At 42.0% G+C, this 16,781-nt stretch overlaps 1 protein-coding gene across 4 annotated transcripts in view; it reads right to left on the bottom strand.

Moving 5' to 3' along the window:
- tcf4 (transcription factor 4) overlaps positions 1 to 16,781 on the bottom strand; it is a 293,844-nt gene that overhangs the window by 38,902 nt on the left and 238,161 nt on the right. For all 4 annotated transcript variants that reach the window (XM_083929765.1, XM_083929766.1, XM_083929767.1 and 1 more), the window contains 7 exons: positions 15,030 to 15,135; positions 12,399 to 12,547; positions 11,524 to 11,671; positions 5,007 to 5,077; positions 4,742 to 4,820; positions 1,900 to 1,979; positions 782 to 991 (listed from right to left, as the gene is read on the bottom strand). In XM_083929765.1, coding sequence (XP_083785891.1) covers positions 782 to 991; positions 1,900 to 1,979; positions 4,742 to 4,820; positions 5,007 to 5,077; positions 11,524 to 11,671; positions 12,399 to 12,547; positions 15,030 to 15,135 — 843 coding nt within the window. The remainder of the gene's footprint in view (positions 1 to 781; positions 992 to 1,899; positions 1,980 to 4,741; positions 4,821 to 5,006; positions 5,078 to 11,523; positions 11,672 to 12,398; positions 12,548 to 15,029; positions 15,136 to 16,781) is intronic.

The raw sequence follows: 16,781 nt of genomic DNA, 5'->3' as shown, positions 1-16,781 counted from the left end.
TGTTAACGTCAGCTTTTCATGCATGTCCTAGCTGAGGTGAAGTGTTATTATTTGTACCGTGTTACAATAATAAGTTTCCCATTAAAGGGTTGATGGAAACATTAATGGATCCTAACTTATGCAAAGTGAGCAAGTGGAATATGCTCACTATGCTCAATTGTATGGCCAGTCCGCTAGGTAATACATGGAATGTATGCTAGAAAGCTTATGTTCTGATGAAGAACGAAGAATTTAGCATAACATTTTCAGACGATAACCATTCAGAAAAATGTTTTTACGTAAAGTTACGTAAACTATCACACATTCTAGTTTTCTGCGTTTTAATACATTTAAAAGTAACCAAATAGACAGATAGTGATGATTGCACCTACACGCAGTTGAGCAACGGCTTATGTTGGGGTACAGCAACACCACCTGGATAGACCACAGACAGAACTGCAGTACACCCTATTATCTAGTAACCTGTCCGCCAGATGGATTGATTTGCATGATTCTCATTTGCTAAGCATATCTGGGAACTCTCATTTGGAGATCTTTTAGGAAGGGGCGAAAATACTGGTTGCTGATTGGATAAACCATCTGTCTATCACCAATATACGGGCCAAATCAACCAATCAGATCAACAAAGAGTTTTTTTTTTATACAGGCCTACATTTGGACATTTTGAGCATATTTAAACATTGGGGGGATGTGTCATTAATGTTGAGATAATGGGACTCCTGCCCCTCCTACCCATGACATTACCCACCCATACCACAGTATAAAAACATGCAGGTCCTACCATGAGGGAGTGTCTGTTGGCCGACAGCAGTCCCGACCCATACCCGCTGCTTAGAGCGCCCATAGCGCCGTTGTGCGTATGTGCGGCCCCGATGAGGTTGTGCATGTCACCGTGCCCGCTGGACATACCCGTCGACGGTCCCACCGCGTGGCTCCGAAGTACGTGGATGGCGTCGTCCAAACGCTCCAGACGGTCCTCGATACGACTTTGCTGCAGTGTGAAGGGACACACAAAGGGATGAGAACCTGCTGATGTTTTCTTTCTTATCTTTGTCTGTTAACTGACGTAGCCTTGACTCAATGCACATTCGGAGACGTAGTTTACATGAAACAGAAAAGTTGGTCAACGGTCCAGAACATTCTGATCCCCGTAATTTATTACCCTTTACTGGCATTAAATAACCTACATCAGTTACGATACAAAAGACGGACCTAGTAGCAAGTTACTACTGGTGTCCAAAAACTGTTACGGACACATCAATGAGCCTCACTGTTACACTGTGTGACATGTTTCTTCATTTCCATAAACTCACTAGAGCAGGCGTCCTCAACCAGGGATTCTCGAGGGAGTTCCAGGGGATCCCCAGAAAATGAGGTAAAGTTTATTGTCACTAACCCAATGTGAGTCATAAGAGCGATTATTGTCATCATAAACTTCACTTCCACCATGTTATCTCCTCCATCGTAGTTCACAACGATAGAATTTTGCTCTTAACTATATTTAACAACACAAATCTTTTCAGATGGAGGTCCCTGAAACCAAATTTGATCACGTGGGGTTCCATGGTCTAATGTGTATCAAATCAGGGGTCCTTGACACGAAAAAAGATGAGGAAATGGGAGTGCCACAGGCATGTAGGGAACAAGCAGGGAAGTCAGAAAAGTATTGAGAGATAGGCTAAAACATTGTTGGCCTTTTCGTGTCTGCTCAAAGTAAAGCAACTACATCAGCCGAGCTTTGCAGGGAAAGCTCCACCTCAATACAATGGAGGCGAATGGAATGTATATATATAGATATACATATATATATAGTTGTATATATATTTACAGTATCTGTATATATATAAATACTGTATATACTGTACACGTGTTCATAATGTAGTGTGTGTGCGTGCATACCAGAGAGTGCAATGGAGCCTCATAGTTTGGTGATGACGCTCCCTGTCCGCCGTTCCTCGACCAGACAGCTGAACTGGCAGCTAGGAGAGAGGAGACAAGGAGTCATCGTCAGGAGAGGAGATATGGAACAAGACTATGTCAGTGTGAGATTAAAAGCAAGGATGCATGGCAGAATTCAGAGAAGAGGGAGATACGAGTTCTGGGAGTTGCTTTTGTTCAGTTCAGTTCAAACTGACATCCCAACGCATCCTGTGACAGGCTCCAGCCCTCCGCGACCCTGCGCTGTGTGTACAGGAAATGGATGCATGTGCCAAAACCTCCTCCTCATTTATACGTGGCAAAGAGAAACCACTCAATGTAGCGACAAACGGCAGACAAAACATCTTTACACATGAGTGTTTCATCGCAACCACTCGTGGTGCTCGGGCACAATAAACAGAGAGATGAGGAAGAGATGACAAAAACAAACCAACTCATATCTCATAGCAGAAATGCTAATATCAGGCTTTTGTCTTGGAATAGGTACAAGTGGTTGATTAGCATGGGCCCTCTGCAGAATAAACAAGCTTTGTGTTTCTGTTCTTTTCTGCTTTTGTGTTTGCCGTCGCTCTGAAGGGTCATATCTGAATCGACAGGTCTCATTAGCTGGTAGACAGAGGCGAGACAGGGACTCGAGTGAATTTACATTAATATGGGGCTCTGAGCGATGACGGGCCGGCATACGGAGGTTTCAGATAGGAGACGAGCACTGAGTTCAATGCAAACACACTTTGTCACTCTCCCCAGCTGTATCTGGTCACTTTTAGTTTTAGTTTTGCATCCAGGTTTTGAAGGTATCTAAGGCCCTGTTTACACAGCTGTCCTGCCTACCTTACTTCCACCTGAAGGTTTCTCTTTCCCCGCTTCCTATTCAAAAATTCTAAAATCATCCCGTGGTCTTTTTTTAGCACTTACATACATCAATACATACATGCATTGAGACAGATTTTTCGTGTATGAACGGAGAAACAGCCGCTAACGCTAACAGCCAGACGTGGCTAACACTGATTAGCTCGGGGCAGTACGGTGAAGGCATTAAAATGGCTTTCTTAACCACTAATACTGCTCAAATTAACAGCAAACCTCTGCAGTAGCATGAGAAGAGTCCCTACACAGAAAACAAAGCACCAATGGGCTCCGTCTTTTGGATTGCAGTTGGTAATCGATTTGAATTGACTTTACTATGAGAGGTTTGGTGTTATTTTGAGCAGTATTAGTGGTTAAAAAAGACGTTTTAATGCCTTCATGTACTGCCCCGAGCTAATAAGTGTTAGCCAGGTCCGGCTGTTAGCGACTCTACCGGATTTCTCCGTTGATATTTGTGACACGAAAAAAAACTGTCTCCATGGCTTATTCTATGTATGTAAGTGCCGAAAAGGATGACAGAATGATTTAGCGCCGGAATGACACTTTAAGCCTCCATCATTATATCCTCTTTACATGTTTCCTCTCATCTTTTATAGCCTTTCAACATTCAACTACTTGTGTTCCTCCCATTTTCGCCTCCTTTTTTCCTGCTCTTCTCTCCCTTTTGTTTCTTCTCCTTTCCTTTAGTCTCTTCTTTTCTCATTCCTCCGTCTCCTCTCCTCCTTTATACACCTCTTTTCTCTTCTCACGTCCTCTCTGCCCTCACCACTGATCTTTCCTTTGTAACTCCGATCTCATCTCATTAGCTTGCGTTTCTCCCTTTTTTTTCTAAATTGTCTTCCCATTTTGTCTCGCAGTCTTTTCTCTCCCCTCTCCTTTTTTCATATTACATGCTCATTTCCATATGCTAATTAATGAATAATCACCTGGGTACATTCATGTGCAAATACAAATATATGTATTAAACGGCAGGGTAAATTATTCCAAGTCCAACACTGTAAAACACCCTCGCAGAATTAGCCTTGGATATCAATTTGCATGTAGTTTGCTCTAATAGGCTTCATTTCTAATTTGTAAAAAGTGGAGTAACTCTGACACATTGATAAACACCAATTATGGTTTAGCGGGCAATATCCGAGGCAGCTATAATGGTGAGGAGGAGAAGGAAGAGAGGAGGGGGCTCGTGTTTGCAGAGCCGGTAGGTTTGTGAGCGATTTGTCGAAGTGGTGCTCGTAATTAAAGCTATCAGTCACAAGGCGCCGCACAGAAATATCAAACGGTGTGTGTAGCAGCGACAATTAGAGACAATTTCGACACAACTATTATTAGGAAAAGTCATTTTTCACTTTAAGGAGCAGGGAGAGTTTACAACATAAGCCACGAGGAGGAGTAATGGCTCGAAATAAGAGGAGGAGGAGGGGTATGGAGAGGAGAGACAGCAATTATTAATGTCTTTTTATGGTCTACTTTAAAGCAAAACCCTGCACTAAAAAAGAAAAAACCCTTTAAATTCAAATTAAAAATAACTTTATAGCTTTAGTTATTTTTAGTCTATATGACGTTAATATTTTTTTCCCATTTATCACTCTTCTTTTTTCCAGAGCTGCGTTTGAGCCACTTGAAACATGTCCAAGTCAAGTCTCAAGTCATTTGAAACATATTTCAATCAGGTCTCAAGTCATTTCAAACAAGTCCAAGTCAAGTCTAAAGAAATTTGAAACAAGTTCCAGTCAAGACTCAAGTCATATGAAACATATTTCAGTCAAGTCTCAAGTAATTTGTAACAAGTTCCAGTCAAGACTCAAGTCATTTGTAACAAGTCCAAGTCAAATCTCAAATCATTTGAAACATATTTCAGTTGAGTCTCTAGTCATTTGAAACAAGTTTCAAGTCAATTCCCAAGTCAAGTTCCAAGTCATCGAGTGTCATGTGCTACCTGTGAGGGAGGGCGGGGAGCCGACTGGGGTGGAGGGATTGGACGAGAAGCTGTTGTTCGTGTGGTCCGGAGAGTAGATCTGAAAAATAAAAACATAAAAGTCAGAGAAGCGTGTAGCACATCTACAGATAGATCACAACTCCAAAAGTAGCAAAGAGGCTATAGAAAAAAAAAATGAAGACACATTTCATTAAATAAATACGTAGCAGTTACCTCAGTCATGTGTGAGTAGGTTTATGTGTGTGTTTGTGTGTGCTGCACTTACGGATGCAAGTGCTTTCCCTAAGGCGTCTCCTGTCTGAGAGCTGCTGGCTGCTGCGCTCGGCGCTCGATTAGCTGTGAAACACACACACACACACACACACACACACACACACACACACACACACACACACACACACACACACACACACACACACACACACACACACACACACACACACACACACACACACACACACACAGGGGAAAAAAGAGGGACATGTTCATGAAAATAAGGATGTTGTTAACTACGTTTTTTAATTATTCTTTCAATGCAATCCACACACAATTGGCAACAGATACTCATTATTTACTGATCCACGTAAAAATCCAATTTGATCACATTCGTGAATTAATTTGTCTTCCTTGCCCACACATACACACACTATGTAGCAGTTGTGCTTGGTTTCCTTTTTACTCTTCTTTTTGTCCCTTCTTGCTCTGAAGGGAGTAGAAGAAGTGAAAGCTCCCAGTGTCATTTGTTACGCATGTATAATTTGTCCAGTGGACAGTTAGGTGTTTTCACACTTATAGTCCATTTGCTCTGATCCAAATCAGTTTCGGAGTTTGTAAACTTGGAGCGTTTTCCCCTAAAAATGCATCACTATAAATCACGCGAGAACATTCACTCTGGTTATTGTATCTGGGGCGGGAGCAAGAAAGTAAATACAGGAAGAGGGGCCTGTACTCTGGACTGGTGCATGTTTCTGAATACGGTCAAGCTGGCTGACCTCCATCCAAAGTAGCTCATTTAATTTAAGACATTGCTTCATGAGGGACTTTACTATACCTGCTCTGCTCACCAAAACCGCCACTGTCTGTTTCCAACTTTAGCGGTGGTTGCTCTGGCCATGGAGATGCAAGTGACGGAGAGCTTGACTGCAGTATATTCCCATGAGAGAAACATTGCCGTGCAGTTCTCTTGCTAACTGCTACTACTAATATGCAAGCTGCTACAGTTTGCATGTTCTGCCCTATCGCAGATTGCAAAGCAGAAGCCATTTAGCACAAATCTGCAGAGTACACAAATGAACGAGACCTATTTGGACGTGTACTATGGATTCCTGTCTGCAGAACAAGATGCATCTCCAATGTGGGCTTTGGCAGAGCATGGTTTTATTAAATTTGACAGTATGACACAAAAAATATGATGACCCTTCTAAAATCATGTGACAAGAATCAGAGACAGGATTCAATAGGAACCGACACTCAACATCTACATTTGTTCCCGTTTTAACTGACTTACAGCATCTGTTTGTGTGTGCAAATGCTTGACTTCAATACAACTAAATCTGTTTCACACACTTGAAGAACACTGAGGCCAAAGAGGAAGGAAGTGACCTCACAGGACCAGATGAGCGCCACACACACACACACACACACACACACACACACACACACACACACACACACACACACACACTGACGGCAGAGACTCTGACATGCTCGCAGCTCATCTCTCCTGATAGAAGATCCCAGATGGAAAGTTTACGCTCGCACACACAAGTTAGACACGTGCACATCACACAGACACAGCACAGCAAAACACATCCTTTCATGGCAAATGAATCCATTACAGAAATTGGCAGGAATGGACTTCTTTAAGCTAAAAGAGAGAGGGGGGGGCAAGAGAGAGAGAGCGAGAGAGAGTGAGAGCGAGTGAGAGAGAGAGCGAGAGAGAGAGAAAGAGCGAGAGAGAGAGAGCGAGAGAGAGAGAGAGAGAGAGAGAAAAAGAGAGAGAGAGCGAGAGAGAGAGAGAGAGAGAGAGAGAGAGAGAGAGAGAGAGAGAGAGAGAGAGAGAGAGAGAGAGAGAGAGAGAGAGACAGGAAGCAGCATATGTTTTGGGGTTAAAGCCTCATGTCTCACTCACGCCATACCACTGGCCTAGTAAACCATCCAAGGGATTACTGTAACACTCACTCACTCACACACACACACACACACACACACACACACACACACACACACACACACACACACACACACACACACACACACAAACAAACACACGCTTGTATCCTGATTTGACGCATGATTTGGAACATATGCAGGAGAAAATCTTTTTCATAAATGAGAGCTTATAGCTGCAGAGAGGGAGACCATTGAGATGATGAAACTGATTTTTATGTTTTTTTGTGTCCATCAAAAGAAAAGTCTAGTAAAGTGCTTGGTTAGGCTTAATTAGGTATGTTACATAAACAACCAAACTTTGCTTTTGGTTTCACACGGGACACAAACAGCAGCCTCCTGGGTGAAAGTCCTAGGTTTGTTTGACCCATCCACTCGCCCCTACCTCCTCCCTACGCGGACTTTGATTAAAATAATTTGTCAAAGACTTTCTGTTCTGTATGGGAATGTGATTTCTGATGAGACACGGCTGTTTGTAATAAGGGCAAATTAAGATCTCCTAATGTTTCTTTCTTCTTCTTGGAGCTGTCTCATCACCATGCACAATCGTTTTTTGCAGCTGCTTGCCGCTCCTCTATTTCCTCCAAGCATTGCATTGCGGGACCATTAACAGCACAATAATAAATCATTTTAGTTTTTTCTAGGGTATATGCTGATTTTTGGAGTATACTTAAAACAGCCATGTTTGCAGTGTGAGCGCGCTACGTTCTCGGGTTCTACGAGTGAAGTCGTTGCAACAGTGACGAGGACATGATCCCTCGCCAGCTTCCCACCAATGGAGTTCACTGGAATGCATCGCTGACTCTGACCTTTTATTTCTAAATCTATCCTTATACCACTGCAAATCACATCCCATGGACTGAAATGTGACATTTGCAGTTTGTTTCTTGACAAAGAACAGCAGCTCTGGTGGGTTTGGATTCATGTACAACAGACACTAATGGTTACGGTAGAAGACAAATTATCAAAATGTTCACAGTAGTAGGGCTGCAACAGTTCTTTTCATTGCCAGTTAGTCTGCTGGTCATTTTCTTGATGAATTGATTTCTTGTTTGGTCTATAAAATATCAGAAAACAGTGAAAAATGCCACAAATTCCTAGAAACCTAGATGTCTTGTTTTGTCCGTCCAATAGTCCCAACAACAAGAAAACAGTTGTGGATTGTATGATGATCGACGAATTGATTAATTGATTAATCATTGCAGCTCTACCTCGCACTCCTGTGGTGGAGTCACTTTCTTCTTCACTATGATATAGTCATGGTCAACGCTGTTGAGCTAGCAACCAGGTACGTGTGTACGTTGGTTTGGTCACATTGCACCAGTTGTTGATAGAGAAAATGATTGCTTTAGTGCTCGTTATTAAAGTCAATTATAACTGACATGAATCCATAGTGACCACAGCTGCTGCTCTCTGACGCAGAGAAAACCCTGGGCGTCCGTGTTTAAGCGTTCATATGTGCACGCACGTGTCATAAGTTTGCATTCGAACAACAGCTTCATGTTTTTTATTAGCTTCATGTTGCCTCATTTGTGCTTGCTTGTGTGTTTGTGTGTGTATGTGTGTGTGTGTGTGTGTGTGTGTCAGTGATATCTTTGTGGAATGTTGGAGAAGCCTTTCCATGAAAACAAACTTTCAATCTGTTTCTTATCGCCATCCTATTTGTTCTATGGGACACAAAGCAAAGGGTCCATATGGCAAGCTGTGTGTGTGTGTGATCATGATTTCAAGGTCAAGCCAACATGGAGTACAACTGTTTTTCAGTATCTGACTGACTGCCTTTTCCTCTGACACTGAAGTCTAGTTTTGACATGGTTTCAACGGGGTTCCCACTCTTTTTGGAAATCACTTTCAAGGACCTATCTACAACAATTTTCCAGAGTTTTTCTTGACAATACAGGACAGCACATGTTCATGTTATTTAACAGTTGACATATTTAACCACAGTTTTTTTCCTCCTTTTTTAAGGATGCCGGGTCAAAGGACATAGTAATTTACTGAAAAAACAATGTCGTAATAGGTGCTTTTGAGCGTCTTTCATTTGATTATAAAGTGTCTTAAGGAATATATCTTATATCGCATACAGAACTTGGTTGTGCGTTTGACAGCTCTGGGAGCCAATTAGAGTTAATTCCGGCACAATATCATCCCATGGTCTTTTTCGGCACTTGCATACATCAAATAAGCAATCGAGATAGTTTTATTCATGTAACAGCTATTAACGGAGAAATCCGAGAAAGTCGCAAACATCTGGATGTGGCTAACACTGATTAATTCGGATCAGTACGGTGAGGGCATTAAAACGTCTTATTTAACCACTAATACTGCTCAAAATAACAGCAAACCTCTGCAGCAGCACGAGAAGAGTCCCTACACAGAAAACAAAGCAGCAACAACATAGTTAGTGAACCCAGAGTTTATTAAAAGAGTGTTTTAAAGACTTACCTACTGGCCCCTGTACCAGCTCCTCTCATAGTAAAGTTCATTCAAGTGGATTACAAAGTCAATCCAGAAGGAAGGAGCCCATTGGTGCTTTGTTTTGTGTGTAGGGACTCTTCTCATGCTGCTGCAGAGGTTTGCTGTTATTTTGAGCAGGATTAGTAGTAGTACTAGAATACTCTCCTGGATTTCTCCGTTAAGTTTATACACAAAAAAAAAAAACTGTCTCGAAGGCTTATTTGATGTTGGTGTCAAAAAAGACCATGGGATGATTTTGTGCCGGAATTACACTTTAAGACGGCTGAACTCCAACTAAGTGTTAGCAGCTGCTGACATTAGGATATGTCTTCAAGTAATTTTAAGTCAAAAGATTCTATGTTTTCACCCAAACATTAGCAAAACACTCCAGTTTCATTAAAAGACGTACGTGGTAACCTTTTATACTTTACGTTGACGACGCTGGTCTATTCTCACGCTCCATTGCCCAGTTAAATGTCAGGCAGTAGCATAATAGGCCCATAAACCCAATTTCAGTAGGCTATTTCACCCCCCAAAAATGAATCCGGACTAACGTTAATTTTCGCTGGGCTTCTCTGTGAATGGCTCTGCAAAAAAATGAAAAGATTGCTAAAAGTCCCTTCAGCTCTGTGTATGATGTGAACAGTTAGATTGACTAGCATGGGAGCCGAATTTAAAAGGTAGCATTCTGTTGCGTTTCACATTTGGGGAAACCAACTTTGAAGTGTCATCCGTGCAGTTCATCCAACCATCAGTCGAGTTTCAAACAAATTACACACTTAGGATTATGTTGGCAGTAAGGGGACAACACAATTATTTCCAGGATATCTGGTCATTATAATCAATTTCAATCAGTTTCCATGACTGGAGAACTAGTCTGTAAATGTCCAGGTTTTCCAGGATGTACCCTGTTAAACTCTGTTAAATGATCGGAGTCTAATCACAGCAGGGCAGTTATAACTGGTTTAGTGGCGGGAAACAAAAACATGGTCTTCTGACTGAGAATGGGGCTGTTATGTTTTCTTTGAAGAAGTAACTGCAAGCAGTTAATCTGTGTATATTTCCAAAGGCAAAACATATCCATTGCATTCTGATAATCACTCCAAGATGACAACATCAAAGGGATCAGTGACTTTTACAGTTAATAATAATCGTGTCTACCCTAAGACAATGAGTGAAGGTTGCTGCAGATGGTGGATAAGAATGAAAGCTTACACACAGCAGAGCCTCTTTAAGTCTTTGGGAAAAGTCAAGTCCAGTCTTCAGGGAGATAAGTACGTGCAGTTTTAAAGTCAGGTCCAAGTCAGCAGTCAAATCAAAGTTAAGACTCAAGTCCTCATTGTTGTGGCTTAAGTCTGACTCAAGTCCAAGTCTGAAGTCAGCAGCTTTGACACACATAACCAATAAAACATTTGTTTTAGGCATTCAAATTAGTAAAACACGCCTTAACGGTAACACGTGGCCTTCCATCGGTGATCCCATACTACTAGACTAACAAGAGTCTACAGCCACGCTAGCAGCTCTTTGAGGCTGTATTTCTGGGTTGTGTCTAGATAGTAACCCACAATTTGCTAAAACTCTCACAAAATGGTTGAGGCAGTGTTTCTGTGTTTTTTTCAGGAGCAGGGGGAGGTCAACAGCAAATTTATCGCACAAACCCCCCCCCCGCAGTTTGTAAAGGCCTTACTCGTTTTCGATGTGTCTTCACTGTAGTGTCAAATTTAAAGCTGTGTAATAGTCACTTCATAATAGTGACTTGTTATAGTGACTTCATGTCATTTCATATAATTCAGAAGCATAGGTGGCAATAATTTACATAGCGGAAGCCCTTGCTGAGGTTAGGCACTGACCTTTAATGGTGAAGGTTAGCAAAGGTAGTCTGCGGCTTTCACAGATCTAGGGTTACCATCTAAACACATCCGTACTTCTGTGGTTTAGGATAAACCCTACTGTATGTCAAAAACCTCTGGGAACCATGAACGTTTGTACAAAATATCAGTAATCCATCTAATAGCTGTGTGAGGTGGGGCTTAACATCCACAGGAAGTAGATCATGTTGACAAGCATCTATTTTCTTAAAGTAATATTTCATCGTTACACACAATTTTGAAAAAGCAGCACCATTTCTTAATACACACATACTGTAGGTGTCTTACCCATGATGCTTTCTGTGCCGTTGGTGGAAGCGGTACAAGAGGCGGTGCTGTAGTGATTGCCCCCGCCCCCGCTCCCTCCCCCTCGGTGGAAGCTGGACATAGGAGGAAGGCTGGAGCTGATATCTGCAGACGAGTGTGAGGGGTAGCTCTGCGGAGAGAGGGACAGAACAAGATGAGACTTAAACAAGAGAAGGACAAAAGATTACATAAGAAGAAAATACAAATAATGAACATGAAGCGTCTTCATTGGAGTGTTTTCAGTTCTGAGTTACGGCGTTCCTTAATTATTATGTGAGAGTATTTTCAGGGCTGCGGAATGTGGAATGTGAAAAAAATAAAGTAAAAGTTTAACTCAAGGTCCACTTACTAGCTTTTTCTGCTCATCTTATTGTCTTGTGAGATGCAGTTGAAAGCTTCAGAAATACGTTTTTTTTTCTTATTTGGCTAAATTATTTTTTTACAGTCAAGAACAAACTTGAAATGATCTAAAATCTTTATCATCTAAAATTTAAACATGTAGCATCTACTGTAACACTTTTTGAAAATATAGATAACACAATAATATTATGAATATATATATACATACAAAGGAGGCGCATATGTCTTCTAAAAAATGTATAGATTACTAATGCCTCACACTGACTAGGATAATCTATTAGCTTCCGTAGAAGCCTCCTGGATATGAGCAGAATGTCCTTTACACTTTCTGTCTTTTATTGTGTGGTTAAGATCATATTTTTGTTTTCTTAAAAAACAGAACAACTAAAACAACATGGAAAGTGAGGGGCTTTGCCCCGAGTGACTTCCTGAAAGGAAAGTATCACCTGTGTCAGACCCCGCTGTTTGTATACACTGTGGTCTTCAGCTCTGCTCACCAATCTGTCATGAGGATGAATCCCACAGTAGGAGGAGCTCTGGGCGGGGCCGTGGGCTGAGTTCCCGCCTCCCAACATGCTGCCGTGGTAACCTTGCTGGCTCATACTGCTACTACTGCTGCTCCAGGGATCGCCACTGTGGTGACCGTCTGATAGAGAGAGAGAGATAGAGAGAGAGATAGATAGATAGAGATAGATAGATAGATAGATAGATAGATAGATAGATAGATAGAGAGAGAGAGAGAGAGAGAGAGAGAGAGAGAGAGAGAGAGAGAGAGAGAGAGAGAGAGAGAGAGAGAGAGTGACCACTTGCACCTTTATCAATGTGTGTAAAGTGTTTTTTTTTGGATTGTGTGTATTTACATAAAAGACACCGGGAGAAAGGGAAAACGATTCAGTCTCGGGGAAAAAATGAGTACCTAAATGAGTCTGGAATAGACTGTAAACACTCTTCAGCAGTCAAATTCATGTCCTCAAAACACAAACAACTATCATACATATCATGTCTGCTGAAATCACTTGTTTGTTTGTTTGATTGGCTGGCAGGAGTCAGTTTTAACAGGACACCTCAAACAAAGTTCTGGTCCAAATTTGAACTACTTTTGTAGTTTTGGAGCAGTGCTGACGCAGTGTTTCCGTTATTAACTTTGAGGACGAGCAACTGGAACAGTGACAGGATGTTAATCACTCACGATGCCATGACAACCAAATAAACAACAGCCCAACTAGGGCATCTTCTCCTCAGGCAGAGAGACATGGACCAAAGCCTTGATGGCTGTGTTCCTATGGAAACAAGCGAGTTCTGCAAAAATATGACAGCTACGGTAGCTTTGGAAAATAGCGATCTGGGCCACAAATGTTACAAGAATTAGCTAGCTGGCACACTCGGCGATCCCACACCTCTACTCCGCAGGGAGGAGAATGGGTGGCAGCTCCGGAGGACGGACCTTCAGTTACCGACTGTAGCAAATCCATTTCACCGATGCAATCCAGTGCGCCGGGAGTCACAGTGGGTCTAGCCTGTGTAACTGCAGCAAAACAAAGTTTGCTGATCCAGTGGGGAGTTGGAGTGGTCAGTAAAGCCTTTCTCCCCCCACAAGAGCATATACTGACAGTTAACTTTCACAGATGAAATAGACACAATCAAAGCGCTCGTTTTCAATAACTTTAAAGCAGAAAATCCTTGTGTCCATCTCATCTCTCTCTTCTCATCTTCAACCTCTCATCCGGGGTCGGGTCGCGGGGGCAGCAGCTCCAGCAGGGGACCCCAAACTTCCCTTTCCTGGGCCACATTAACCAGCTCTAACTAATCTCTCCACCTGGTCCTGGGTCTTCCCTGAGGCCTCCTACCAGCTGGACGTGCCTGGAACACATCCCTAGGGAGGCGCCCAGGGGGCATCCTTACTAGATGCCCGAACCACCTCAACTGGCTCCTTTCAACGCTAAGGAGCAGCGGCTCTACTCCGAGTTCCTCATGGATGGCTGAACCTCTCACCCTATCTCTAAGGGAGACTCCAGCCACCCTCCTGAGAAAACCTATTTCGGCCGCTTGTACCCGCAACCTCGTTCTTTCGGTCATGACCACAGGTGAGGGTAGGAACGAAGATGGACCGGTAGATCAAGAGCTTTGCCTTCCAGCTCAGCTCTCTACCAACGGTGCGGCAGAGCGACTGCAACACCGCCCCCGCTGCTCCGATTCTCCGGCCAAACTCACGCTCAATCCCTGTGTCCTGTATATACAATTCAATGGTAACTGGATACACTCTCATCTCATTCCTTTGAAATGCATGCTTGATGCTTTCATATCTCATTAATAACAATACTTTAACTAATGTCAGGTTGGAGACCTGAACGGCCACAGACTGAAGACAATGACATCACACAGCTCACTAGCAGTTAGTCTGACCAGTGTTGAGATGTTGATGTCTGTGATGCTAGATTTGTCATTAAAGACGCTAGCAAAAACACATAAAATGAGAGAAACTTCGGATAGGTGGACATGGTAAAAGTGAGATAAAACAGTCAATGATCTCGCAGCATGTAAATCTAAATATTCAGAGGAGATAGCATCTATATTTGCCCCTTATTTTTATGTCAGGTCAAGTGTGAACACGTTAAAGCAAAGGATGAAGAGCATTACCAAAAAACTACAAATGATCTAACTCATCATCAACCACATCACAATGACCACTGATATCTTCTTCCATGCAGGAGTTTTTCTTTCTTTAAGCATGATTCTACAGATATACTATATCATTTGGAGTAAACTTGACACTCTTCAGACTTCCACCTCCTGTCAATGAATGCATGAATTCTATTAGATAGGCGGTTTGCCAATCGGGGAGACGCAGCAGCACAATCCATTGAAAGTAATGGCCTTGCTTGTGTGAAAGCAGGGGTACCTTATCTTAGCAAGCAATGGCATGTTGTCTCTATTGTTCTTTCAGCAAAAGATGAATACCTTATCTGTAGTTCTCACAATAAATAATAGAATATACGACTCAAATTTTTTGAGGACTTTTGAGCAAGAACTTCTTTTTCTTCTGTGATCCAATATCCACAATGAGCACAGGAATCCACTGCAGAGAGTTTTGATGAGGGACAGATCTGTGTGTGTGTGTGTATGAGTACCTGGCATGAAGAATGAGCTTGGGAAGCCAGCGCTGGGAGGTTTGGAGGAGGGATAACCCGGTGAGTCCCTGTTGTAGTCTGCTGTACTGGCAGACGGAGCGTACACCTGCAACACAAACACAGAAACACACGTCATTCAGAAAGCTGCACTCGGATCCAAATACAACTTTTCATCAAAAGCTTGAGGCCAAACACAAGTTGTTCCTCAGCAGGAATCAGCTTCAGAAAGAAGTCTTTTCCAGTAGGCTGCAATACATGACTCAAAGGTCCTTAAACCAGACATCAACATCGACCCCTCCTAAACCCGACTGCAGGAACACACCACTTCTTGAGCCAGCATCGGCCTTTGATTTTTCATTTTAAGACTGGAAGAAATACGGCAGAAGCTGTTTGCGAGCTGCTGTCTGTGTATTCAACTGAGTTTGGTGAAATGTGGCTACATTTGTCGAAACAGACAAATCTGCACATCTCTATAGTTTCTTATTTTAGTAAAATAAAATAAAAAAGAGACGTACTCCTTAGGTTTATTTTTTAAAAGAAGTAAAAAATATGTTATATATACTGTATATACTTCTATTTTGTTCAAAAATGCCTATTTGTTATAAAATACCTATTTGTTATAACTTTAATAATACATTTTGTCTAAATAAGCTCAAAACTTTTGAAATGATGTATTAGGCCTGTAAAAATGAGGCCTTAAATAAGATTGATATTATAAATCCAATAAATAATCTGATATATATATATGATATATTGTAAATATTTTCTTTTCTTTACTTAAAACAAGTTTAAAACATATTTTATGTTATTAAGATGAAAAACATAATTAATAAAAACCAACATAGAAATACTGAAAAGTAAAAAAGATTACATAAATTAGATATTATAAGATTTAAAAAAAGTTGTATTTTGTGGAAATGACTTTAGTGTGCACCTAACCTGTAAATCCACAGAGGTGGTCATGTTAACCTCATCAATTACATCATCAGGGCACAGCACTTATGTTGCGTTACACATATTTGGAACATGCAACAGCCACAACACATTTTCTCTCAGCCCTCCTCTCATTCAGGCTAGTCTGACAACTAACAGAGGAACACAGCAGATCGTTTGTGCGAGGCTCCTCTCAGAGGGGCAGCAGCACTCATGCAGCAAACATGCAGTAAAATGTGAGACTGCAAGCAGAACCAGCAGCCTGTCATCACTCAAAACAGGTGACGTTCTTCCTCAGCAACACAGGGGCTGCATGAGAACACAATGCCTGTGTTTGGTCATGCCTTCGACTGGGGGTCCCCACAGCATCCCTCTGTGTGTGTGTGTGTGTGTGTGTGTGTGTGTGTGTGTGTGTGTGTGTGTGTGTGTGTGTGTGTGCATAGCGTGCGAACACTCAGCCATGACGCTAGCTTAGGCCGCATGATGCAAACCCTGGAACAGCTGTTGAAAGCGCTCTTCTCTCTCTGTCTCCCCCACTGATTCACATCAAAATGAAAGACCCCGTCCACACAGCTACACCTAATCTACGTCGATCCCCCCCCAAAAAAGACATGCGGATGCTTTGTTAACTTTAAAGTATTTGCATATGGATGGAACACAGATGTGGTAAAAGCATCTGATGATAAAACACAGACAGAAGAAAGAATAAAAGCAAAAAGCTGGAGAAAAAAAGGAACACTTGGGGGCATTATAAAAAACATCAGCTCACTTCCCACACTCCCTGAGAGAAATCATTAAAAACAGAAAACAGCCTAAAAG

The sequence above is a fragment of the Echiichthys vipera genome (assembly GCF_963691815.1).
Source record: "Echiichthys vipera genome assembly, chromosome: 16".
Taxonomy (NCBI): Eukaryota; Metazoa; Chordata; class Actinopteri; order Perciformes; family Trachinidae; genus Echiichthys; species Echiichthys vipera.
The sequence above is the reverse complement of the archived record's forward strand: the minus strand, read 5'-3'. Positions and strand labels throughout refer to the sequence as shown.